The 27,837-nt window shown below is 42.8% G+C and overlaps 1 protein-coding gene across 2 annotated transcripts in view; it reads right to left on the bottom strand.

The window, feature by feature from the left end:
* Nucleotides 1–27,837, bottom strand: part of MED13L (mediator complex subunit 13L) — a 916,648-nt gene that overhangs the window by 756,721 nt on the left and 132,090 nt on the right. For both annotated transcript variants that reach the window (XM_078667133.1, XM_078667134.1), the window contains exon 2: nt 25,684–25,921. In XM_078667133.1, the coding sequence (XP_078523259.1) occupies nt 25,684–25,921 (238 nt within the window). The remainder of the gene's footprint in view (nt 1–25,683; nt 25,922–27,837) is intronic.

Here is a 27,837-nt window from a genome sequence, read left to right as displayed (position 1 = left end):
AGCCGCCTCAACTTCTACGCTCCCAAACGCCAGCTTCGATCGACCAGCCACGCCCTCGCCGCCGTCCCCCGCATCCGAAGAGCCACCACAGGAGGAAGGTCCTTTTCCTACCTGCCGCCAAGACTTGGAACTCCCTTCCGACCCGCCTCCGCCTGACCCAGGACCACCTCGCCTTCAGGAAGCAGCTCAAGACCTGGCTGTTCGAGCAGTAGCGGACCCCCCCCCCCCCAGCGCTTTGAGACCCTCCGGGTGAGTAGCGCGCTATACAAATGCTTTGATTGATTGACAAACGTCATGCTAATGCGCTTTCCTACAAGCTTTCAAACATTTGAAAGCCATACTTCTTTAAAATAATGTTAACAGCATCAAAATAATCAAACAGCATTATTAAAATATTACAAAAATGCTCTATTTAAGTAGTATCTGGGATAATACTTGGCTAAAATTAATTGTCGCAAAAAATTAGTTCTTATACCTTAATATTTGAACATACATTTGGCTACCTTCACTGTAAAGCGCCTTGGCAGAAGACAAGTGGCCTGGCTCCTTGCTGTAGGTCACAAACGCCAACAAAACTAAAGGGCTGGCAAATCAGGGAGAAAAACAAAGGGTCAAAAGGAGAAATGTGGTGACATGGTGGGGCTTGTATGCTATTTAACTAGCGTAGGCGTCTCCGATTCGGTCACTAAATACTGAATGTGTAATGCCAGTGTGAGGCGTGTCTTGCTGAGATTCACGGAAATTAATACATAGAACATACAAGCTATCTTTAATTTTTCGTACATGCCTCTAATAAGCTGAAGAAACGTTAAGGACTGAAAAATAAAACTCCTGTTTTCGCTACAAATAGACCCATGCATTTTGGAAACCTTCAACTGACCATTTCATCCAAAACGCAACTACCACACAACTACTACCAATTCATAAAAATAATGCTGCACACTTAAAAATACATTCCTGACCAGATGAATCGGCCAAAACATTCTACAATGTTGTATTGGTGTTATTTATCCTACAGGTAGCCGGAATCTTGCTGACTCAGCAGGTCGACTAATTGCTGATTATTTTTCTTTTGGCAGGGTTGAGTTTTGTAAGTTTCCTTTTCTTGCTGCATCCGCATAGCTGAGCTGCTGGAGAAGAGGAAATGGGATACTACCCACTTGATTATCTCAGGATTCATATGATGTCAGTTTGTATTGCAGCAAGGATCCGATTTTGCCACCTTTCTGCAAATCTACTTACAGGGGCCGGACTTAGACAGAAAGCAGTAAATTAAAGAGTTGTTATGCCCTTTGAGTGAGACCACACCTACAAACTTACATCTCTAAAAGTTTTCAGCAACTCTTCTCCAATCACCTACCACACTAGAAAAGGATGGAAATTTCCTCCAAGCAAGGGCAGAAATAAAACTTTTTCCAGTATGAGAAAACGGGGGTATAGAGAGCGAATTTGCAAACGCGCAGCGTATTATCGCATGAACAAATATGCACATGCATTTTGGAATTCAGAAAACTTCAAGGAGTAGAGTTCCCAGGTCAACTACTGAAAATTCTTGTGAATTCATAAAAGTCTTAAATCTTCACGAGTACAAGGACCAAAACCAAGGATGCAATTTCGTGACTTTGCTTGGTTTCCCAATGTATTTTCCTGTACGACCAGCACATCTGAACGTCACAAGGTGTTTAAACCCATATTAAAACTTTGAAGTGCTTTAGGAACCTCCGATAATTTCCAACCTGGTTTTATCTTATTAATCTTAATTTTTTTTTTTTTTGCAAATACTGGCAGGCATTAAGCATGTTTTACTAAAAAATGCTTCAAAGAAATTGCACCTAAAATTGCACAAAAGTTTACTTTAGTCGAACATTTTTTAAGTTGCATTTTTTGTGTACATTTTCGAGCAATCCCCAATCTTGCTTTCAAGCTTTTGTATAAATGTACCTATCATGGGGAACATTTTGACCGCACTATAAATAGTCTAAAATTATTAAATGTTGCAAGTGTATGCACACACTTTTATACTGGAACCACTGTTAGTAATGAGAGAGGAGTCCCCAGCTCATGGCATTTCCTGAGCGTTCACCTTAATAAAGGCTTTGCATTAATTAACCACGTATGCCAGTTGGAATAGCTTATACACATGGACACCATTCATACTATAGATGCAGACAATGCTCTTTTACAGATGCATAATGTAGCCCTGTACACTGGCAGCCTAAGAGTTTGTGCTTGAAGTGGCTGGGCCTACTTGTCCAGTGAACTTAAGAAATATGAAAACCTGTGATCCTTGGCCATAAACTAATAGGTGTTACTTGTTGAGCGACTAGAATTAAAGACCTCTGCACTGATAGAGCCCAGGGTTTGCTGGAGGACGGGCTAAGCAGAAAATATGAATATGTTGAATGAATGGTTGTTTGCGGTCTTTGAAGGTCTTTCCAGCAACCTGTGACGCGTTCTCTGTGCCACAGGTGTGCATAACAATATAGGAATTTTTGTTCATCTGCTTGTAGTCAGTTGCTCATGCTGTTCAGAGTCTGATGTGTACCGAAATGGAACCTGTTTTGACGCACTAACCAGTTGAATTGCAATCCTTAACCCCTCCCGGCCCCCTCTCACCTCATCCCCTTAGATGCAGAATAGCAGAGATTTGTTTATAAACAAACCTGCCTGGAGTGTGGTTTGGCCGGTCACCATCTGCCTAATGCTCCTGTTGTAGGCCAAAGCAATGCAAGGGCACAACGAGCAGCCAAACTATTCTACATTCTTGTATTCAAATTGGTTCTTCATAAAAAAAAAAAAATCAATAATACATTTAAAAACAGTGGCCCTATGTCAGGTTCCACGTGTAACTTTTGAAGACTCCGCTCGGTAATGCTGGCATTTCTTCTTTGAACACTTCCCTCTCTCATGCTGCTGAACACTCCACTGAACATGCCACTGTGTAAGAGCTGAATTTTTTAAAATAAGAAAGAGCATGACTTATTTGCATATTACCAAGTTACAACGGTGTTGTAATCTAACCACGTGTTGCCCTGCAGGTCCCCTGTTGAAATGAATTCCAGTGTCTTCCCTGGCGCCTGATTGTCTATTAAAAAAAAAGGGGGGGGGTCGTGACGATAAATTTATTTTCTATCCCAATATTCCAAATTCAATTTTCAACATCCAAATGCTGTAGTTTGTGTTGGTACAAGGATGGCTCGACTGAACACTTAATTTGTTAATGTCCATGCCTTTTAGATACAAGAAATCAATACCTAAAGAAGGCATTGGTCAAACCCAACAGAAGAATGATTCATGCCATTAAATATTGTTTTTGAATGACCGAACGTTGCTTTGTTGTTCAATTTCCGATCGTTGCTTTATCAGCATATTGACTACGTTTTGAGGTTAAGCCTTTCTTTGCATTATAATTGTAGGATCTAAATTGCCTTATTTAATGCACGATTGGCTGCTTGTTTTAGAACTGATTTTATGTATTTACTGTGTTGTACTTCTTGTAAAGAAACATTCACTTTTTCTATGCAATAAACCTACTTGCCAGTGTCTTCTGCCTTCCAGTGCCGATAGGCTGCGCTGGTGTGGCCGGTATTGCAGCCTCACCCTGCAGTGTGCACCGGTTACAGAGCTGATCCAATCCCGGGTATAGCTGCCTTTAGCAGGAGGAGCTCGCCTGCATTAGTAAACCTCTTGCCTAACACAACCTGAGATGTTCAGCACAAATCCTAATTGCAGCTGGCGGTAGGGAGTGGTCGCTGAAGTTCTTTCGCTGTTGCCAAGCCCATGAGTCAGCCATGAACAGCGTTCCTACCTCGTGCTCCGCCGCAGATCGCTGTAGCTGCTTTGGAAGCTGGCAAGTGGATTTTTTAATGAAGTGGTTCAACATGTGCCGCAGCTGAGATGCCGCAACAGCCATACGACAGCATTCCGAGCCGCCAGCCAGGACGCAGCCGAAGAGCTGCTGCGCGGTAACCACAGTGTGCGCCGCCCAGGGCGGACTCAAGTGCCCGTCTGAAGCATCTGTGCTCAGGGTCTAATACCTCAGCCTTGGTGCCAATACCTGGATGGCGATTTCAGTCTGCAGTGTCTTATCTCGGCCGGACCACTGTGGGAACGGCTCTCTGCGCGCGTCCCTCGCCGCTCCCACCCCCCGTGTGCGCTCCAAGGGAGCCCAGGTTGCGCAGCCTGGTTTCCGGCGGCCACAGGCCAGGTCGGGTCAGCTGTAAATTTACAGTCGCTCTGCTAACAAGGACTTCCTTCTGACACGTGGGTGACCGAGAGCAGTGCGCATCAAGGTCCATAAATGTACTCCCGCGTGACTGGAGCCTTCGTCTGACATCTAAGCCACAACTCTCTTCACTCTGCCCGGTTCATCAGCGGTTTTTGGCAGTCGAGGACAATTGACACTTCCGTCTGACTGCAGACGCTGGTGCCCTCTTGTTCATGAAAGCAGGCCTCACATAACAGTCAATGTTCCTCATTTGGAGTAGACATAAAAAAATGCATTTTTATACCCGCTGGGGGGCACTGAGCTGCATAGGTAAAAACTAAACACGACCACCCATTAAAACATACCGGATTTTGTACTAGGCGTTACCCGATAGTCTCACGAACTTTCAAACACTTAGTGAGCTGTAAATTCGGTAACCGACAGCACTAATGTGCAGTCTCATTTCATCTAACTGTACATACAGTCCACCTCCACCTGAATAATGTCCGCGCACACCTCTTTCAAAGACATTCACATCAGATCTTCCAAATACCGCTTGTAAATATCTGGATGGTGGGCGCTATGACCTGGTCTTTTCACCTGCAAGATGGGTGAAATGTTCCCATCAAAACCAGGATACTGTCCTTTCATTTAATAACGTCTAGCGCAGAGAGCTTCTAAGAGTGTAGTCAGTGACTGCTTGGGTACCATCAAAACCAAGATACTGTCCTTTCATTTAATAACGTCCAGCGCGGAGTGCTTTAAAGAGTGTAGTGACTGCTTGGGTATCAAAGAGCCCTTGGATCGTCTTTTGCCAGACAAGTAACTGCTTGCACTGTAAGCTACCCTTTTCTATCCTAACCTGGATATGAATGTAATCTGAAACATTGCTCACAAGCTCTTATCTGCACAGATTACTCTACCGTGGTATCATTTTAATCACATTAATTAGCTTTAATCTGTGCCATACTCGCAGTTATCAGCACTCAAACTTATTATATAGAAGAAGATACATTAGATTGATAGAATTTCTTTCTTTATCACTCGATTCCAGTCTTACAGACACTGCTTCATGGATACCCATGGAAAGGCCAAGCCTTGACAACAGAATGATGCTACCTACTCCTTTGAAGCCCTATGCTGGGTTCACCAGAGTGCCAGGGCAGTGTCCACTATACTGGTAAAAACTGATCTTCCAGCCAATGTGGCTGCAAAGAGTGTATGTTGCATTTTGGACAAACATTCCTAGAATCAACTATCACTGCTTTTTACAAACTGCGATTGCTGAAAGATTCCCCAAATCATCCGTACATTTAACTACGGTTATTACGGTGTAGTTGTAATGTTCTACGTAACGCCGACTCCTTTCCAGTCGGTGCAGTAAATTCTAAGCCATGTGCAATGTGGGGGCCGCCTGATATTTTGAACAAGAGTGTGTGCCCGCACTTCAGTCTTTCAGCAACCACTCCACTTTTTATTTCAAGTGGCTCAATAGTGTAATTTTAAAATCAATACCACCTGTGCAACTACTCTGGAACACTTTATGCCTTCTTGTTTTACGCAGATTCGATTTATAGTGCAGACAAAGGACTGTGAATCTGTGTGAACAGTTGCAGCTCTTACATTTTTTGCACAACACTATTGTGACCAATTGTGCAGTGATTGCCAATTACACCGCAGAACCTCGGAATTATTCGCCAGTGAACGATTACAGGCTGTGAGAGGTCTGAGCTCAGCGCCACAACTGAGGTGTCCACTACCAGGCAAAGTGGGCTGTGCCCTGCCTCCGATTACAAGGTTTGCCGTCTGGACAAATCTTATTATCCACCATACGTCTGCTGCACTGGTTGGTCTGTCTTTCGGTCCCATTTTGGACCCCGTGGCAGGACTGGGTGCATTCTTGCTTCCCTGCACATTCTGATATGCCCGAGCACCCACAACGCGTATTCTTCCGCCACCGCCTTCATCTATCAAGAGGTGCAGGCCCTTCTTTGTAAAGTAGGTGAATCCATCTACCGCATAGGTAACCGGCCTTTCAAGCTATAACAACTATGCACAAGGTACCTCGTAATCAGTACAAACTGAGGGAACATGGTTAATAAAACAGGGACAATAAGCACCTGTTTAGCCATGCACTGGTCTGGTACAGGGGTAAATTGTGTCCTGCATTAAAAATCAAATTTGACTTGAGACGAGAAATTTGTACATTAGCAAAATTGGATTCTGCAAATAATTTCATTTAGCTATATAAATCAAGTTAATTTAAGAGGAAATTAAACAGTGAAATAAGCATGTAGTCTCACCTATATGTGTACTTGGGTGGTTCTTGCAGCTCTAAAGATCTCCGTAAAGGCAGAACAAATCCGTGGGAAAAAAAGTCAGAATCTGCACAGTCAGGTAGCACAAAATCATATTTTGCCACAATTTATGGACTGCTCAAAACAAGTGCGAACATAAATGGCTTTTTTTTTTTGCTTTTGCAAATTAGCTCTAGAAGTCAGTTATACGAAAAATCAGGCTAGGCGTATAATCAGAGTAAAGTGTGCCCTTTCAACTGCCAGAATCTTTTTAGTGTAAATGTGCAACAACTTAAAACAAGATGCCCGAAAAACACAATAAGACGTGGTGTTCTGGATCGGTCATAAATGAGCACGACACAAGTTACTGGCTGAAAATTGTAAAGACATGCGTTATTTATACTGAATCGGTTTGATGCAATATGGGCTAATCAAGACTGATGTTTCCACAACCCTTTTTATGACAACTAAAAAAGTATTTTTGAAGGTATGCATTTATTGTAAACGAAAATGCCTAAAAATTGATAACTTCTTTGAAGCTGGTGCAAAGCACCGGTCTCGAGCAAAAACTCCGCTCAGGTCAAACGCTAACTACTAATTAGACAAATCTGCGTATTTCTAAACAAGTTTTTCTTTGTTACGGTTTAATTATCTTCATCCTGGATGCTTGTTGCATGAATACCGAGACATGTTTTATGCGGGGGATCTGGAGAATTCATAACACTGGTCAACCAGAAGCCCAAGCTACCAGGCTCTTCAGCTGATTGGGCAAGCTCAATCACGGTTTGTTGTAAATTGATCCTGTCCCAGTTCGTTTTTATACTGTAAACATTTACAAAGAACGAACTACATTTTGTCTCCATCGTAAATATGCAACTAAGGATATTGTCGCGAGTATGTAATGGGACTAGGCAATCTGCTAACACCAGACATGGCAAACGAGTTTACTAAAACAAACTAATACGAGGGTTTACGCTTGTTTTTATTGTAGTGCAGTGTGGAAACATTTTATTTTCTAGGTTTAGCCTAGAAACAACTTTGGTTGTTTTGCCAGCCTCAGGTAATTAAATAATAAATACAAATACCTACATATACAAAAGGTCTGTGAGTCAGCCCTCTTTATCCACTGGTCAGTTCAACTATTGTTCACATTTTACCTCCAAACACAACAGTATAAAGCATGGGGCAATGGGTCAGCTCACCTTTTCTATTAGCTTTTTTGCACGGAGTGATGGAATTTTGCCTGATCACATGTACATATCTGTCTACTCTTTCTTTTTTTTTCTTTTTAGGTCTCGCCTGCGACAGCCCATGCACTTTCGCTTGCGAGAGATATTGTATGCAAGGAGGGTCTTGCAGTCCACCTCAGCTCCCAATTCATTGGCCTCTTTGTCACTCTTATTTGCTGCCTTCTAACTGGCTAACATGATCTAGCTTCTCTTCCTCTTCTTTCAGCTGGGGCATGGACCAAGTCCTGATTGCTTCAGCTTGACAAGGGTCCTTCCACCTTTAGCACTGTATTTGAGGTACTACTTTTATTTTGTATGCCTCCCGTGGTCCTTGGTGAACCTCTGGCCATTTGTAGCTTTGTTTTACTATATCACACCCACTTCAAAGAAGCCCCTTTCTCCTGTAGAGTGGATGTTTTTAGTGATAACAGATGTTATCTGCTTCCATATGTATTTTCACTAAGACATGGATGCAGTTGCTTTCTTTAGGTGATAGGATTTTTCACCAAATGTCAATGCTTTTCTGCGCATTGAAGATACATCATACAGCCACCACAATTTTTGATTATGTTTCTTTGATTGTATTATAGCATTTATTGTATCATTTTCTTTGACTGTCCGATTTAGCTTATCACACTAATCTGATGGTGTTAATTTGTCTATGCGTAGATCCTGAAAAAATCATTGTGTTAATTTTATGTCAAATATGTTCGGAATTCCTTACAGGCATAATTATTGTTTAGAAATGTTTAACACATTTCCATTAAATAAATGAAATTTTAAAATCACCTATTTTTAGCCTACAGTTCAATTTATCATGTTGTTTTTTGATATGGGTCGTGATTGTCTGAGACCTTTTGACTGCCTAGGATTTACGCTCAACTGTGTTATTGCCCTGCCCTTGGAATCTTATGTGTTAGCAGAGTCGTCTCTGAATGGTTGCAAGCTCATCTCAGAGTTGGAACCAAAATGACAGTGGCAACTCTAAGGGTACCGCTGTAGTAGGAGAAGAACAGACTGAGGCTCAGGTTAAGTGGGGAAACGATGCAGTGTAGCAGATTCTAAAAGCGACCTTGGTTAGAGACAAGCTGATGCTGTTTCGGGTTCAGATATCAGAGTCTGGACCAGATCCTTCCCCAGCATCGATGTCAATGAAGGAGTGACCAACATAGGTCACAGAGACAGGGGTCGAAGTCTGCACCAGAGTCGATGCTGAACCCATGAAGGGTTCAAGAGGTTCAGATGGACGGAGGACGGATTTTAGGGCAGTAATCAGATTGGAAGGCCCTCTGAACCCTAGTGGCCTAAAGGAATGCCAGCGGGAGCTGAAAGAGTGTCAAAGATATGCAGCAAGGTTTTCTAAAAGCCTTGACATCTTGCAGTATCACCAATGGTCTGAAAATGTGCAGCCGATTGGGATCAAATTTGGAATCGGGTCCTCAATCAGAGGTCGGAAGAGTGATAAATTGGCACCTCTACACCCTCACCATTTCTCTTCTGATATAGAGTTATGGGATGGGTTGGAGTCTTGCTTTGCTTTCTTAAACCTCTGCTTGGACATCAAACACAAAGAATACTTCTTACAGGAGCGGGATTGTAACCCTTGACTTGGAAAGGGAGCACAGCTTATAAGACATCCATGACTTCTTCCTGTGTTTGGCAATGTGCAGCTTTGCAGTCCTAGCTCCCCTTCGGGTGCACGAGGGAGTACTCATCATACAACCGAGTCATATCCTGAATCTAAGCACCAAAGACAGACCTGGTGTTGATCATATTTTCAACAGTCATGGCATGGTGTGTGTTAGGTAGGGATACAATTCGCTAGCATACTAGATTTAAATTTTTATTGTCAAAAGAAGAAAGAAATTGGAAAAAAACCTCAGGATTCACTTTCGAAGGCGCAGAAAGAAAAGAACTGGTGTAGGCACACAGGGGTGGAGCTTATATGCAGCTCCACTCTGTCACTACCATGGCAGAACAAAGCAGATGCGAAACTGTGCAGCGCAAGGTAGCGCTGCTATGAAAAAATTCCAGGTCTGGCGCAGTGGAATATTTTAAAAGCGAGGAATCTTCGGTTATAAGTACTACATCAAAAACAACTAGGTTTCTACCATGAGCCAAACTAGGGGAATGTGCAGACAAGACTGAAGCCAACCTATGAGAAATCACTACTGCTTGGGAGGTTTGAGATTACAGAATTGTAAAAACCTTTATATTCAATGCAAAGTACTCCTAGTGTACACCGGTGAGCCATGAATTAGTCTTCATGGCATTCACATGGGTAATTGGCAAGCCGGTTTTACCCTGCCCCAGATAAGCCTGTGCCTTACTCCACCACGCGCCCCTAAGCAGGCAGCACTGCCTTAGTAACTCCCGCAGTACTTCAAGGTGTAGGTCTATAAATACCACATTTCCGACAAACAGACACTTGCAGGCAATTCGGTAGGAAATAAAGGCACATAAACACCACAGTCAGAAAACAAAACAATGTGCTACGAAATGGTAAATAAAAGAGCAAAACTCCTTATAAATAAAAGGAGAAGAGTGAGGAATCGACACCATTAGCATACTGGGAAGCCAAAATGCATGCAATATATTTAATCATCATCTTGTGGTAGTTCCACACAAGTAGTATTGTGATCTTAGAAGGGCCTATACGAACTACAAAATCTAGTACAACACTGCTGCTTTGCTTGTGCGACTATTTTACTTAATTCCACGTACAAGAGTTGTGATCTACACTTTGGCATACATATGTGGAATGTCAAGTGAAGTATTGGTTCATATGTAATAATGCGATCATAGTTGCTTTGCGTCAAGACTAAATGATCACTCTAAAACAGAATGAAGTGTGATGTAATGGGATAGCTGAACAAACTTCCTACAAATAGGAAAACAATGTGTTCTTAAAAGAACAGAATACTAATGATGACCTCTCCTGGACTTCAGGGTGGGACTTGTTTGGACCTGTGTTCCACTCTGGGATGGTGGTAAATCCCAGTCAATGAACTACAGCCCGTAAAATCTAGTAGTTTGTAATACATACAGTAAATTACTCTGTCTGGATTAATTGGGCTGCGGCTCTTTCAGGTAATACTGGGTTCAGGCATTTCTGGATCATCAATTTTATCAGTCTTGCAACATATGGATTAAACTGTGGCCTGTTATTCTTACCCTGTCACAAAATATTCCCATATCACATCTTGCTAACCTTGTGGGGACTCCCAAACTGGTTTCAAGTTTGGCAGTTTGCTTTGCTAGTAGTCCCAGGCCAGTGAAATACATTTTGAGGAGTAAGGTTCATCGCGTCATCAGCTTCTACAATTACATAATCAAGTCAATACGTACAAAAACTATTCACTTGCTCATGCCAGATGAAGGCAAGAGTGGCTAAATTTAAGACTGAAACTTCTTATCAATATCTTGTTTGGATGACTCTTCATACTTACTAATGTACATTCTTTACTAGAGTCCTCTTGTGCTGAAATATAGTGCCCAAACTTTTTTTCTCTAGCCACAACACACAATATTGCCTGTCCACGTGGGTCCATCTCTTTGTAAGCTGCATGAGAGCCTAATGGAACAGCACTCGTTAGCAGCACAGTCTTCAGTATTGCAGAAAAACTTTCTGCATGGCTGTCAATGTCTGGGATACTAATTAACGTTAACGCGGCCGAGGACATGTTGAGTTCTCTGGCACTTATAGAACCAATAATAGGGACACTTTAGTCAGTTCGAACCAAAGACGAATGAATATTGAATCAGTTCTTTAGCAAGCTCAGTAACAGAGGTAGCACTGGCCATACATAACCAGTTGCTGCAGTTTGATCTTCATAGAAAAACGTATTATCATCTGTCCATTTAAGGTGATAATTTCTGTCTATACTTCCAGCTCATACACAGCAAGGAAGGGTCGTATTAGAGGGGGGAGCAACACAAGCAGGAGAAAACACACATTTGACTCTTGGAATGCTGAATAAAAAGTAATATTATAAATGTTAGCAGTGGAAGGACACAAGTGAGTCAATCAAAAGGATCGTAAAGTAGCAATGCTCCAGAGTAGGGACTAACCAAAAGAGGAAGGCAAGCCAGTGAATAATAGGTAAGCAAGCAATAGGTTCGCTCTAAGCCCAATATAAGTTCACTATAGCTCTTTCACAACAAGAAAACTTGCAATGCCTGGTAGGCGAGATCTAAAAATAGTTTCATTTGAGGATTATGCCTAGAGAAAGGAGGGTTTTATTTTTATTGCAAAAGCACAACATAATGGATATAACATTTATAGTAAAAGCTACAACCGACAGCGCCAGCTTTACGAAAAGGGTGGTCTATAAATACCTTGGTGAAGAAACCTACAACTATCAAACCCAGTAAACAACAAAAGATCTATTATGCAACACAAGCCACCGACAGCCCGGTCAAAGCACACAGCGCTGGTATAAAAGGCCAATAAAGAACTATTTCACTGCTGCACTCAAAAAGTCTAGAAGAGTTTGCAAAGCCTCATTACAACACTTATTCTAATGAATAGTTGATCATGAAACCTAGCACACAAAAAAAAGATTTTTAGCCGAATCAAAGAACTCCAAGGTTCCATTATATATATATATATATATATATATATATATATATATATATATATATATATATATATATATATATATATATATATATATAATTTTTTTAAAGCATGTACATTCAATGGATCCTACTGAAACTAATTCAACACGCGATGTTGATTTGTAAAGAGTCAATATTCTGTTAACTGCATCCTTTCCAACCCACCATGACCAAAACAGTCTGTATAAAACATACAATGTGTATTCAGAAGAAAGCAAGCTTGCATGTGCTCACTCCTTGTAGTATGTGCCTTTTTAGGGCGAGCATTCGAGACCTCTTGTATATACTTTAGTATATACTTATATGTGTATGTACTTTATGTGCTCTGGAGATCAGCCCTAGGACTTGTCTGCTTCTGAACTTTTTTTCCTGTTCAAATGCCTCTATTTAACTGTTGATAGAAAACGGCCAGCAGAGGTCAGTAAAATATCAGAATTGCTTTCTACTGAGGGACTTTCTTTTTCAATTTTTTTCTGGCAACTGTCTATATTTAACTTTCTTGATAGAAAATGACCAGCAGTGGTCAGTAAAATACCAGAATCACTTTAGCATTCTCTAGATTCCAGTCCATATGAATTGTCTTCCATGAGCACCCGTAAGACAATATTTTTTTCAAATCTTGTATTTTCAGTGATATGACCACAGAAGGCCCTGATTTTACATTAAAAACAGAGCTTTGGACTATACCATTTCACACTGAAAGGCAATATTTCTCTCCATGTGTTTCCCATACCTGGCGTGTCAAGCAGTTTGGTGCTTACTTTCCCTCCATGTTAGAGAACAGTAGATGTTTCAGCACCCAGGTTAATGTGCTGCATAGCTAAATACATATAACGTCCCGAAGGCGAGACCTATTTCATTGCAAATGCTTGTTAATTCATGTATCCAAGTTCTATTTTAGTTGAGGACTTCCGTTTTGTATGCCTGTTCTCTCTATAAGCTTTTAGTGGCTCCTCTTTCTATTAAGAAAGAACCCACAGCAGGATAGTTTTTGTGTACATTACTTATTTAGAAATCAGGAGTCTTGACGGCAAGAAACGTACGATTCAAGGCATGAAATTGTAACTGACATAAAATGTTTTGGTTTCTTCTTTAACTCCGAGCGTCCAATTGAAAATTTTACAATCAATATTTTCTTAACCTACATCAAACAGTGTGGAATTGATTTAGTCTTTAAGATGGTCTTTTATGCCGCAGACCACGATTCCCAAGGAATATGCCTCCTTGCAACACATGCCTTTTCCCTGCAGGTCATTACGACGACTGTGTTGTAACAACACATACCATTACCCCGCAAGTCATAAGAACGACTTGCTCATGGGGGCGGGGGGAGGGGGGGCACTGGATGTTGGAATAGTATAATTCACTATTCCAACTCCAGTTTGTGCAACAGTAGGGAAGGTGTTGGACTTTAAATCCAACACCTTCTGACCCCTCCGCAAGTAGTTATGACTTGCGGGATAATGGTATGCGTTGTTCCAACGTGGTCGTTGTAACAACCGCTTTGTAATAGCCTGCGGGGATAAGGCTCTTTGGTAAACGATGTTTACCATTCCCCAGAACATCAATTTGGGATATTAATGCCTCTGAGCAACGATTTCACCTCATTACGGACAGTTTAAGGTATGAGTACAGCAATCAATGATAGAAAGGTGAGCAGTTCACTTTTGCAAAATGTTGAGGGGGCCGGAGCTTGCCCAGCCTGAAGATCATATAGGCGAGTTCCTTCGGCAGCACCACTATCAGTTATCATCCTGTGCTAAATTACTATATCTCACCACCTCGTTTGCCTCCCTGACAACCTGCAACGGTGGTGAGCGCATCAGAGTCAAAATTCAGCCGAGACGACTCGGAGCCTGTGGCTGACGTTTGCTGGGGAAAAAAGCAGATTGAGGGACCGGCTTCCGATGCTGTGGAAGCCGGATTGGGGCTAGCCCTCTTCTTTCTGTGGCCCCAGTGCCGGGGCCCGATGCCCTGACTGACGGCACCCAGGGCACCTTCAACATGCCAGCTAGCTGGGCCTGCGGCCGCCCATGGTTGGGTGTTGCGCCGGAGCACGCCGAGAGGTCAGTCATATAGCGAGTGCACCGGTGCGGACCGGTGTACTATTCCGGGCGCTGCGTAGAAGCCTGTCCCCCCCCTTCCCCGGGGGGAGGAGCTAGATCAGCTCGGAGTACGCCTGGCAGTGCGGGCCTTTATAACTAATCAGCTGGTACCACGGTGAAGGTATTGAGCTCTGTGGGCCCTCACAGGACTTGGAAACATGGACTACACCTTTCGACATTATACGGTTCTGCGCAATGAGCCGGCCACCGTGGACTATCTTGCTCACATCACTATGAAGCTGCTCACAGGTGCTTAAGGAGCGCCTTATGGCACCTCTCTGCCCCACGAAGATCGTGGCAGCACTGAAGGATATGTGGGAAAGTACCGGTACGGACGGGCTGACAGTGACCTTTATAAGACCTGTCAAGATAAACTTGTCCCACACTTGGTCACCCTATTTGAAGGAATTGTGAAAGAGGAGTGCATGTACCCTTTGAGGTTTGAGGCATTTTGTTGGTCACTCTGCTGAAACCGGGTGAGCCAGCTGACTGTTGTTCATCCGATCGACCACTGTCATTGTTAAACACTAACACACAAAATTAGCAAAAATCTGGGCTAATCGCTTGCGGCCCCTCCTCCCAAGCATTGAAAGCCAGGAGCAAGCTGGATTTATAATAGGTCGGTCTTAGATATATAATCTTAGGACCCTCTGGGCAATCCCCCAAATCAATCAAAATGTGCATGCTACCACAGTTTTTTTGGATGCTGTGAAAGCGTGTGATTTGGTTGAGTGTGGGTTTATGTTATCTGTGTTGCGAAACATGGGGGTGGGAGGTGTCTTTCTGCAACTGGTCCAGGTGCTCTGTACTAAACTGACCACTTGTGTCAGTGTCAATGGGATGGTTTCGGATCCTATAGCCATCAAGAATGGCAATCTTTAGAATTGCCCCCTATCCCCACTATTGTATGCATTCGTTGTAGAGCCTCTGGCTTATGCGCCGGCGTGAATATAATGCACAACAGGGTATTCAGTTCCTCCACTACAATCCAATTGTGTCTCCCTATGCAGATGATATGCTTATTTATGGAATGAATACAAAGCATACCCTGTTCCAAGTACGCAGAGAGGTTGTGCTGTTTGGTGGGCACTTTCGGTTGAGTATGGATTAGGGAAAATCTCTTATATTCCCTCTCACTGCGGCCACACACAAGTACAGATGGAGTATCCACTACAGTGGAAAACATACTCAGTGCGGAATTTGGGCATACAGGTCCATACAGATTCGGCAGTAGTTCTGTTGGATAAATACAGTAGAGAGGTGCAGCGTCTCACGGAGGCAGTTGATTGCTGAATTTGTTTACACCCTCACTGTGTGGCGGCATCACCATCATGAAGGGTAGTAATACCCCATTATTTTGTTTTTATTTGCCAACATCCCAATTATTTAGCCCAGTACATTTTTTACAAACTGTCGAGCTCTGATGGTATGACTAGCCTGGGTCAGGAAGCAGAGGCGTGTGAGTTGAAACACGCTTAACTTCCCCTACGACATGGGTGGTCTGATTGCTCTGGATCCGGAGGCTTACTATAGAACCGCAGAGTGTATGTTTGCCCATTATTGGCTGTACACCCCGGGTGATCTACCTCACCTTTGGCTTGAGCGTGATGCTGCTGTTCCTTTTACTTTGCCCAAGACACTTTCATAAACCGCTGCGATGCTAAAACACCTTAAACCTGCTGTGTACTACGCAATTCTCTTCAGAAAGACTAGAAGAGCTACGGGTTGGGCAGCTAGTTGACTCACCACTAGAGTAGTGCAGGGATGGTATTAAGATGCATGGGCGATTTTTTTTCTCGGATGCGACACTCCACAGTTGGGAACAGGTGAATGCACAGAACGACGCACCTATCGCCCGGGCTCAGTTCCACTACAACAGGGCACGCCACATGATGTGAGAACTAAAGGAGGATTCCTTGGCAGAACCACCGGAGTTGCCCACATTGTCTTATTTGCTGCAAGCGAGGACACCACAGCGTAAGATAGCCAAACTGTATGCATGATCACAGGAAGCGCGGCAGCCAGGATATAAGGCCCGACGAGACTGCCGGGAAAACTTGGACCCAATTATCAGTGATAAACAATGGACTTATTGCTGCTCAGTCATCCGGACTGTTTTTTAAACAGTCGACAATGGATGATCCTCTTCAAGTATCTTAATCGGGTATACTACACTCCGGCACGGCTGTTTCGATACAGCCTACGGGGCAGTTCTTGCTGCCTTCCTTGTGTGATAGTTGGACCAGGATTTGCACGTGGCCTGGTTCTGCCCTGGTGAGCAATGCTTTTGGGGGAGCTACAGAAGATCACATGTGACAGCATTGATTCAACCCGCCCCTTATTAACGCTGATGGGCCTTGACAGAAATGTTACAAAGGCCTTTAGGTGCTGGGTAGCCCTGGAATTGCTGCTAGCGTAGCACAGGATAGCGATGAGTAAAGGGTCCACTTCCAACACTGCAGGAATGGCATGTGGATAGGACATATTACACCCCCGCCCCCGGTTTCTCAGCAACGCAAACAGGCCAGATAAAGTATGTTCCTGCTTGAGTTAAAAGTTCTGAATTGCAGGTGCACGGGGGTTTATTTACCAGGTCTGAATTATGATGATGAGACTAGTGCTACAGCACACAAAGGCTACGTGTTTCCTTCCTGTATTTGCCTGGATACGGTTTATCCTCTAAGTATCTGAATAGGTGTCTGCACACTGCCAGACATTTTCAATGCTAAGCCACTACTGATAGCCCACTTCTGGAAATGACACCTCACTTCTTTTAGCTCCTTCGGATGGTACTACTAGTTCAGAGCCTCAGGTGTCAGCAAACCCACCTTCAGCCTCTCCCAGACACATTAAGAACCACAGCATTCACTCACACTGCACAGATGTAGCCAGATCTGAACATGCTTATCTACAAGGTGGGCCATGAGTGAAAACTGAAGATAGAAAATACAGCACGCAGGTTACATCTGCAGCTTTCGCTGTCAAAGGAAAATCATGCCTTCGGACTGTGAAGCTTTCCATTCCTTCATCCATCCTTCACCACCACCACAATCCAGCTTGCACTGTGGCACTTGACGTTTTTGGCTAGGCACTCAGGTGTCACCTAGAAAGAACACAGCAAGGAAAGGACACTCAAATGTCCACTTAGCTGAACAAGCACATTTAATGGAGTGTAGCTGATATAAAAAGAAATAAGTTGTTTGTCTTAAATGTGGGACAATAACCGATTGAAATTGGGTATCAATTGCACCGGTAGAATCGTTGGCTCAATTTCCCCATCTTACTTTAAAGAGCATTTAATTACCATTATCCCACCGCTATTGCATTTTTCTGCTCCACTGCCATAGATGTCAACTTAGGCACAAGAACACAATTCCTTCTGTGGAACTTACTTACACAGTTAATAGATAAAACTCCAACAAGCTTTGTGCATAAATGAAGTACGCTGGAGAACTGTGCAGTATGAAATTGCGCATGAATGAATTACGCTGAAGAACTGTGCAGTCCGAAATATTTTATGGACAAGGCTGCTAAATTAAATAATCAAATGTGCTCACCTATGCAAGGATTCCCTTTAACCTTTGCCTTTAACACGCTATGCTTTGAAGAGAAAAAAAAAGTCGGCACCCATATCCTCGCAGATTCACTCAAATCTCAACTCAATAAGTATCCTAAAAAGTTAGGTTCATAATACTGTTTGACATTTTTCTCTTTTTTTTATTCTAATACAGAGAAGCAATAAGGCATCTTCAGCCAGCCAAGCCCACTAACACGACGGTCCCTTCCCATGCTGCCGCTAAAAGACTGAATAAATGGTTTTCCTGAAGGGAAGACGCATGCATTATTTAGGTGCAGCTGGATAAGGAGGAATGTCACGAGCGCCTGGGCTCGGCGCAGGTACCTCATAAAAGATTAACCTGAGTGGAATGGCGATGCAGCAGTATTGGGCCCAACTCCTCAATTATACATGAAAGCATGCTACCTGCAGAAAGCAGGCCCTGCAGACACGGAGCCTCTCAGCCCGCAGCTCGCACAGCGTGGGCTGCCAAGCACACCTCCAGCAGCCGGCCTTCGTGACAGCAGGCGCGGAAACATCTCCCACTTCCCCGGCAGCACCGAGCTCTGCTACTAAAGCGGTCCTGCAGTCATTTACAGCGGCTCGCTTTCTCCTTCGGTCTCAAGTGACAGGGGGAGGTGGGGGGAGGAAAACAGCCTGCTCGAGGCGGAGGACTGGTAGGTTACTGCGCAGAACATGCAGTATTTATTTCCGGGCTTTCCAGACATACATTCCCTAACAACATCCGGCAGCCAGCAGCCAGCAGCCTCCTTCATGTCCAAGTATCGTCCATTTTAAGTCGTTTACAAGAAGTGCGCTGTCAGCAACCCACGCTAGACAAAGACACTTGGGCAATGCCACCATATTGTAGCACATGTTCAAACTGCCACAAACACGGAAGACCAAGTATTACACATCAGACTACGAGCAAATGCAATGGTTCGCGTACATATTTCAGGAGTTTATTTCCATGCAGAATATGCTCTGCTATAAATATGCCATTGCTGCATGAGATTTAATGGGAAAGCGAATCTTCCCTCGCCGCTAGAGAGATCACAAATCCAAACCAAACATACCAGATAGACTCCACGCAGGTGTGGCAACGTCAGAAATGCCAGCCATGTTGTATGTAGCAAAGTCCAAAGGGACGCAGCCAATACACACTCGAGAACGTACCTACACTATATATCGAGGGCCTACCTACCTAGAACGGAAACAAAAGTAATTTCCCAGGTTAGACAATGAGAACAACAAGCCAGCCTGGTGTGAAAAAAAGAAAAACAACACATAAGAAATACTTTACAAAATGTCGGCTAAAGGTGCCAAGCGCAGATTTTCGGGCTCTAGACTCGATTCCGGGGTCAGCCATTAGGTGGAAGATATTCCTCCAGATTTACTGGAAAACACTGAATGAATAAATAGGTTGGCACCACGTGGCATTGAACGGACACAGAGACTGACTGGGGTGAGCCCCTCAATCCAGCTCATTACGCACACCTTCTCCGGTCCTCAACTTTTCATCAACAAATCAGTGTTCACAGGTTTATTTGCATCGTCAGTTAAAAAAAGAACAGAACAAGACCACATCATCCAGAATGAATGAGGATATCAACAATAAAATATTTGGAACTATGCTCATAATGACCTGCAGGGTTGGTGGTCACCCTAAACTGAACGGGAAGGAAAACTGCAGAGAACTGTTAAAGTTTGTTGTTTATGAGATGAGGATTTCAAGCTACAAAATTACCGTGCGTACAATAAAATTAGGATTAATCAGAAATGCAACCTACAGTTGATAATGGCGCTGGGTTAAAATTAACAAAGCCAAAGAGGAACGAAAGTTAATCACTAAAAAGGCCTCCCATTAAAAGTATTTCACAACAGGTTTATGAAAGCACTAAAAGACCATTTTACAAAGTACCTAATACACATGACGCAGGCAGTATGTCAGGCTTAAGAGTCTCCAAGTGAGGTATTCAAAATAAGCAATGGGTGACTGGAATGCCAATGTATATGTGACTTGGGGATAAAAGGAGCAAGCTGCTGGTAGACATAGCATGATGCCTGTGGGACAGTCATGGACCGAGTAACACTAGAGTCACAAGGGGTAACTAAGGGACGGGGAATGTTAGTGGCAGGCTTTTTTACTGGTTTACAGTAGAAAACCCAACCAGTGGACACACAGTCACCAGGGATTGTTGTACAATGAAGCTTCAGAGGGCAGGTTGAGCCCAGGGACACAAGTGGTAGATAGTCAAGCTGGGTGACAGAGGTACCAAGAGAAGCCAGGTGGGCCCCACTGGTGCCAAAGGATCCATTCAGGGATTTGATGGAGGAGGTTAGCCATTGGGTGACATTGGAGATGTACAAAGGACGTCAGTGGCACCAGGTATGGTGAGCTTAGATTGCAATTAAGGCATAGTCTGTTCCTAGGGCTCAGGTTACATTGCAGACACTGAGGACCGGCAGGATTGGTTGACTAGGCACAACTAGCATACAGTGCTTCAGTGACAGAAGCTCAAGAGGTGGATCATGGCTGAATGAAGCCAGAGGGGCAAGGAAAAAATAAACCTGGCATAAACAGTTTGGGCTTACCAGAGACCAAAGACGCAGAGATCACCATCCTCTAGCAGTACATTGCTGATGGGTAGGCACACATTTGACAGGGCTGCCAACTCACCATTATCTTAAAGACACACATGAAAGCCCATCTAAAAGTTCAGAGCAGATATCAGTAAAATGCAAAGAGACCAGGATTGCTATTACGGTAGCATCAATGTAGTATGTGTTGAACTGTATTAGTGATTCTGCATTTAAGAATAATCACATTACAAACGGTATCCCTTGTGAGGTATGAACCATGTCGCAAAACAAGACACTGTCTTCCTTACTGCAATCTCAATTATAAGAAGGTATCCTATTTCCAGCCATCAGTTTAAACATCGATGATCATTAAGTGAATTAACATTTGTCACAATTCACCTCTTTTCATGCTTCAGGCAAACAGAAATGTATGTTCCACACGAGATATCACTGCGCTCCTCACTCCTAGGTCTCAAAAAATGCAGAACTTCAACTGCTTGGACAAGCTGAAAATCCACAGGAACCATTCTGTAAAGTACGCTCTGGGCATCCTTCTCATAATTACTTTGTTTACCTACAATCTGACAAGACAGAGCAGCATTTCCTGCTTTCGTTTCAAATAATATTTGAGTCACTGTCTTAAGTGCCTTACTTTCTACTGGGCAGAAGTCATTCAACTATCCTCCATGCCGATGGTGATCATCCTGGTTACACAAACCTACTTCTCCCACCGTAACTCCTTCACAACCAGGTTTATTTTTTAATAGGAATTGTCTGCTCAATAACCAACGCCCCTACTCCATCTCAGAGGTTGCTGATGTATTTAACACAAACACAATTTCACCTCAAATATTTCCATAAAATACAGAGCAGGCATCCTTCTAACATAAATTGATAACTATGCCAGAAACAGATTATTTTGGGATTGACACTGCCAAGTCTGTTTCCACTCTTGCATTCAAGAAGCCTTGGTTTCACACTGAAATTTAGCTGGCACCAAATCAAATAAACTCGATCACATTGCTCCTATACTTATCACGTGTTACTATTGGAAATAAGACAGCAGGCCAAGGTGTAAATACGGACATATGAAATAGTACAGTCATTTTCAAACCCAGATTGCCACCAATTTTATCAGGGTGAATTGCAAGGTTTTCGAACTACTTCCCTTGTTGAGCATCGAATCATTCTGAATAGTTTGCTTGTGGTGAAAAACAGAAAGTACTAACAATCTGTTGAGTGGAAAATAGTTAATGTATTTATTTACATAGGCCATGTTTTATCAATAAAGGAGAGCAATTCCCTCTTCCTCTCAGATATGAAAACAGCAGTCAGAAGTAACAGGTTGATTTTACTGGGGAAAACTGGAGAGATCTCTAAAACGAAACTATATTAAACTGTAAGAGGGTGACAAGAGAGGAAATGCTTATCTGAGATAATAAATTAAAACGTTTCTATCACCAAGTCGAGAGTGAAAATTGAACTGGCTACAAAGGATCCCAAATGGTATTTTGTAATATTCTGATCTTATGTGCATAAACCGATTTTATGAACTTTAGTATAAAATAATGTTAGCAATTTGATGTGAGGAAATTAGAGGCACCTATGGATTCACACACTAATTCCACAAATGCACTCACAAACATTAAAGAATAATTCTGCTTGAGGATCAAGTGCACTCAAAACCCTATTGGCGTAATAGGTTTCATTTATGAACATAAACTTTTGTTGATACAATCAAAATAAAAATGGTTCCTTTGTGTACTGATCATGACCCATTTACTCAGCTAACTTGATCGAGGTCTTTTGATCTACAAATAAATTACACTGGAGAGCAGTCTTACAGTGCTAATGGAAGATATATTATTTTACAGCACAGTGCGAGAGACAACAGAGGATAATCAGGAGCAATAAGGAGGACATAGTGGGATATTATGCCAAATATGTTGCAGCAATTTGTCTATTCATGACGTTGATATATTCTAATCAATTATGTCTAGCCCCACATCAGTCTCTTGGGCCCGGGAAAGTTGATTGCTTCCAGTTTATCTGGTTTGAGCATACTGAGCCATTGCCAAAAGATATATGACAACACAACACAAGAGAATGGGTGACACGGACCGATTTAGAGTTTCCAAGGGCAACTCGAGGTTCTAGTGGGACAAGGATACCATTTAGGTAGCCATAACGTTTCCAAAGTATCTACAGGCTTTAGCGCTGGTGGCACCCTGTACAACAATGTCTGAAATTAACCCTTTTGGCAAGGTTAAGATAATGAAAAACTGGGCAAGAAAACATATAGCTCTAACATATACCTTGCAGTGTGCATGCAGCTCTTTGATGAGTTAATAGCTCAATGTTCTAGATTAGGATTTTGACTTGTAAAAGAGAAGTAACAAAAAGGAGCTCTCTTACAGAAGCAGTAACCCACTGACCTATTTACATTATATGCACTTTGTATTCTGCATGGTCCACGTTCTTAGCAGCAGGCATTTTAACCCTTTGCGCTACCTTATGGCGAGTCAAAACTTCCACTAGACCTACATCTGGTCTCTAGATGATTAATCACCGGAGTTATCTTGACATTTTAATTGATGCCTGATAATTGCTGGAGGTCGGAATGCAGCAGCAGGTGCTTAATGATAATACACTTGCAAAAATGACAGCCCCACCCCAAGTTAGAGCCCGGTGCAGTGGCACCGATCGCACTGCTCTAGATCCGGCCCCGAGTATCGATACGATCCTGAACAATTGCAGGGTTAGGCCCATCAGACTATAAATTCAGAAAATCTCAAAGAATAACTATGTAACTAACTCAGAGCATAAGAGACATACCATCACAGACTAGATTGCAATGCATTTCATATTCTGTTTCAGTACATTACCATAGATACATAAAACAAATAAGGTAAATAACAAAGATTAAAACATACATAAAAACATTTCTAAAACAAAGAAAGTGCTAGTCTACAAGCAAAGGGCCGTGCTACATCTAGGGCCTTTAAAGGGTTGCACTGCCAAATTAATAGTTTAACATTTGCCAAATATTAATAAGAGCTCAACTAACAATGTCCTTTAAAACTGCTACAGTGGTCTGTCTTTTCCTTATGTGCCATGCATGCAAAAAATCTGGAAACAGCAAAAAACATATGGAGGTGCCAAATCTATTTGGAGAATTCTATGCGCCTGTTCATTTCTTCTAGTGCAGAGGTTCCTACAAATAGGGATCAACCACATAGTTCTTGGCCTGCTATATGCAGGCCAATAGAATAAGAAATGGGGTGCATTTTCTTTCTTATAACCACACATAGGATTATTAAATGCGAACAAGCAAGGATGCCCTATCTATCTTGATGTAAAAGCATGCAATGCACTGTAACAAAAATTGTTGAGGTGTAACATAAAATAAACCTGCACTATTTATGCCACAGAAGAGGAATATGACAAGTAGCTGCTTTGTATGACTCTAAAATACCAGATATTCTTGACACAACTGTTACAAACTAATATGAAGCCCGAAGTCATGGCTTTAGCAATGGAGAGGTTAACCCCATCTAATGCAAATAATCACTACTAACCAACTCAATGGTGTTCAATGTATTTACTTAGTAGGATGAAAGGTTTGAATATAACCAGAGGCATATCAAAGTAAAAGGAGCACCATTTTCCATTGTGGTGCATCTATTTACACTTAACTGCCCCAACTATGCTTGCTACTCACTCTCCAAAGGTGTTGAACTTCGCACTTTATTACTTACATCAGTTATGAAAAATGCAAGGAATCATACACTACCTTTACACAATTAGTCAACTGCACTTTTCCAAGCACAACTTTGCCTAGCCCTCCAAACTAAAAACGAGCTGTGCTTGCTTTCAAAAGTAAGGGCTGGAACTCAAGGAGAAGGCAGTATGTTGGCAGCTGCTATGTTATAATATGGATGCAAAGTCCTTTTCATGGGTGTCACCATTTAGGTTCTGGATTCTCTTGGATTTAATCAACATTGAGTTCTATCTTCCCATTTCAAACTCCTTATTTTTGGCACAAACAAGTCGTTTTCTGATATAAAACATTCCCTCACAGAAGTTTATACTAAAAAGCTTTTTCTATATCACACATCAACAATCAAAGGCCCACTCAATGCATTCAACTCAGTGTCCTTCTGGATCTTTCCCTTTGCTCAGAGGGTGCCCACCTTACACAAGGCGAAAAAGATGTTTTCCTTTAAATCAACTCCTGCTGCTTTTGCAACGTCAACTTAATGATTTAAGAATTATCTCCCTCTTACATTTCGCAGTTTGTCAAGCTACCACTTTTAATTCTTCACAATCACATACATACCCTTTTCCTCTTCCCCACTTCGTGTCTACAAATTCAATTTCACGGAAAGGTCTGTAGGCACAATTCTTTCAATAAAGAAAATACCCGTGTGGAACACGTGTCAACCTGCTCTTTCAAGAAGCAAGTTTACATCTGCCATAGGTCATGTGGCTCAGGTTTCCTTTTCTTTGACCCGGTGAATTACCCTGTAACTTCAACCTAAATGTCTGGAATTCGCTAATGCATGTTAAGGCACTCAAAGGGAAAAACAATATTAAAAATATACTACAAGGAAACGCGCACACAAGATGGCAACAAGGAATCTGCAAGAAGCATTTACTGACGACACAACGGGCATCCAGTTGATAAACTGGGCAGATATGAACTGTAAACTCGGATGATGGATTCTGAACGCCTGATTTTCCCGCCCAAGGCACGCGGAAGCTCCGAGCGTCAGGCTGCAGCCATTGGTTGGCAAAGCCCGCTCGGGGGCATGGCGGCAAAGCACAAGCCGTGAAGAACAAAGCAGGCAGGCGGCTGTTCGACAGCTGACCAACCCGACGGACTGAGCCATACTCCACGCGCAGTGTGCAAACAAGCTGTGGACACGGTGTTCGCAAATCCAACATCACACAGGAGGGGCGGGAACCATTAGTTCTCAAATTAATCTTCAAAGTGCAAGACGTTTGTGCTATTTTTACTGCTCCACGTGCTCTCAACGCCAATTCTGCACCACACCTGAGCGCGAGAGAAGCGAACGTGACTTACTGTGCAGCTCGCGGTGGATCACGTCAAGCAGGTTCGGTTCGTCTCCCCACCAGAAAATCCACAGTTCCTTCCGGTCCGGCTTCACCTCCCGGCGCCACACACACAGAAGATTGGACTGCAGGCACCGGATGAAGCTGAGCAGGATGGGGTCATCCTGGGCAGGGGCAGAGATGATGGGTCCGCACTCCCCATGGCCTTGAAAACTGTACCTGCGCCACTTGATGCCTGTGAGCTCCGCCTAGAGAGGAAAGAGAAAGAGAGAGGACCGGTTATAGGTGCCACATCTGAGCGTTACGAACTTCTGTAAGGACACACGTGAATGCCCTCTGCAGATAATGTGATCAATTGCCCGCCCCCAAATTACAAGAAGCAAAACATTATGGGAGGGTTAACTAACATTGCTCTTAGCAGCCAAGGGCGCATGGGCAACAAAGCCATTAGCACATGTCGTCCTGAAAGCAGGCCGACAAACTAGTCAAATGGTCGACACTGACTGAGTCCACAAAACCCATCTTTAGTGCCAGCGCTCTACACATCCTGACTGACGGGGTCAATCTCGGTGCGCAGACAGGGTGATGTGCTCGACATTTCCGCAATTTGTAAATGTAAGTGACGTATTACTTTTAATTGGAGAGTACCGACACTTCACAGAAACAAGCAGGTCCTCTGGTACAGAGTACCTGCACTTCTATTTTTCCATTTCAAGCACTTATTTTCTCCAGAACCACGTACAGTGTGAGGACGTACAGTGTGAGTAAGAACAGAGGCCAGCACTGCGGGAGCCATACTGAGGCCAGCAATATGCAGAGCTGAGTGCACGTTTTCTTTTGAGGTGTCTACACTTAACACACCGAACTCGGAAACTCCGAGTTAATGCATGACCTTTATACAGCACAAATGGAAAGCACAGAGAACCAAACCTTGCTCACTGTTTCAAACTCGCGTTGCCTGCATTCATTGGAAGAAATTCTGATGTATATGTATTAACTTTCAGCTTATAACTAAAAGACGCTCAGCTCTACGCCGAGCCAGGACAGTTCTGATACAGCCCCAGGTGTCTACTGCATGCGCTATGTTCAGAGCTGCCCCTGTTTGCACAAGAGTGTGGTGTTTACACAATCTGTTAGATCACAGTAGTCCATTTGCATTAGTGGTGGGGAAGTGCACCTGGAGCATATACACACCACGCCTACTTCCACAGCGTTTCTTCCTACCCCGGGTGCCTAATATCCACAATGGGGAATCCTAGAAGATAAAAGCAGGCTCTAGAGACCATTGCTAATTAAATAATGGATAATCCTAATGAACATGTAGGGTGTAGGAATGAGCACTGAACACTGGTTTGACTGAACACCCACGTGATGAATTTCCAGGGCATAAAGTGCCAGGAAATCGCAGTAGGTCCTCCCAATAGACTTCCACCCTCCTTATTACGCCTTCCAGCAAGAGGGCTTTAAAGTCCCTTTCAAGAGACGTCAAATCATTTGGAACGTGCACTTTCTTTAGAAATTTCCAGGGCTTGGCTTGTTTTCAATAATGCGTTTTATAATTTGGAATTTACTTTTAATTGTTTGTAGAGTATTTTTTTTCAAAATCTATCATATGCATCGCTGAACAATGTACACATATATCAAGAGGTACTCAGATTTTATCGGTGTTTTGATTATACCTACTGTATTATGCACAGTCTACATAAGTAACAAAGAGCTCCATATTTAACACACACTCAATACTTGTGCGCATTAAGAAAAGGGTGCGTTTAAGAAAGTGTAAAACACCACGAAACACTGGAGAACATTAACCAGGCTGACCAGACTAAAATATAATTCCTTCTGCGCCAATCCACCTACATCAATTACAGCTCTCCTCCTAATGTAATTTAAATTGGGCATAGAGTTCACTAAAATTACTTCAAATTATAATTTTGTAATCTTTTAGCTCTAAAATGCCATCTATCATATACAAACAGTTTACAAATTTCACTAACTACTCAACAGTTAGTGTCTGTATTTCCAACACATCAGAAGCATTCTCTTGCCTACTAAATAATCCCAGTACTCCCAAGCCCCTGTGACCCGAAAATCACTTAAAGCAGAGGTTAACAATGCATTTTTATGAAATCCGGTTCTAAATATATTTGTTTAACTGTATTAA

The sequence above is a fragment of the Lissotriton helveticus genome, chromosome 11 (genome assembly GCF_964261635.1).
Source record: "Lissotriton helveticus chromosome 11, aLisHel1.1, whole genome shotgun sequence".
Lineage (NCBI taxonomy): Eukaryota > Metazoa > Chordata > Amphibia > Caudata > Salamandridae > Lissotriton > Lissotriton helveticus.
The sequence above is the reverse complement of the archived record's forward strand: the minus strand, read 5'-3'. Positions and strand labels throughout refer to the sequence as shown.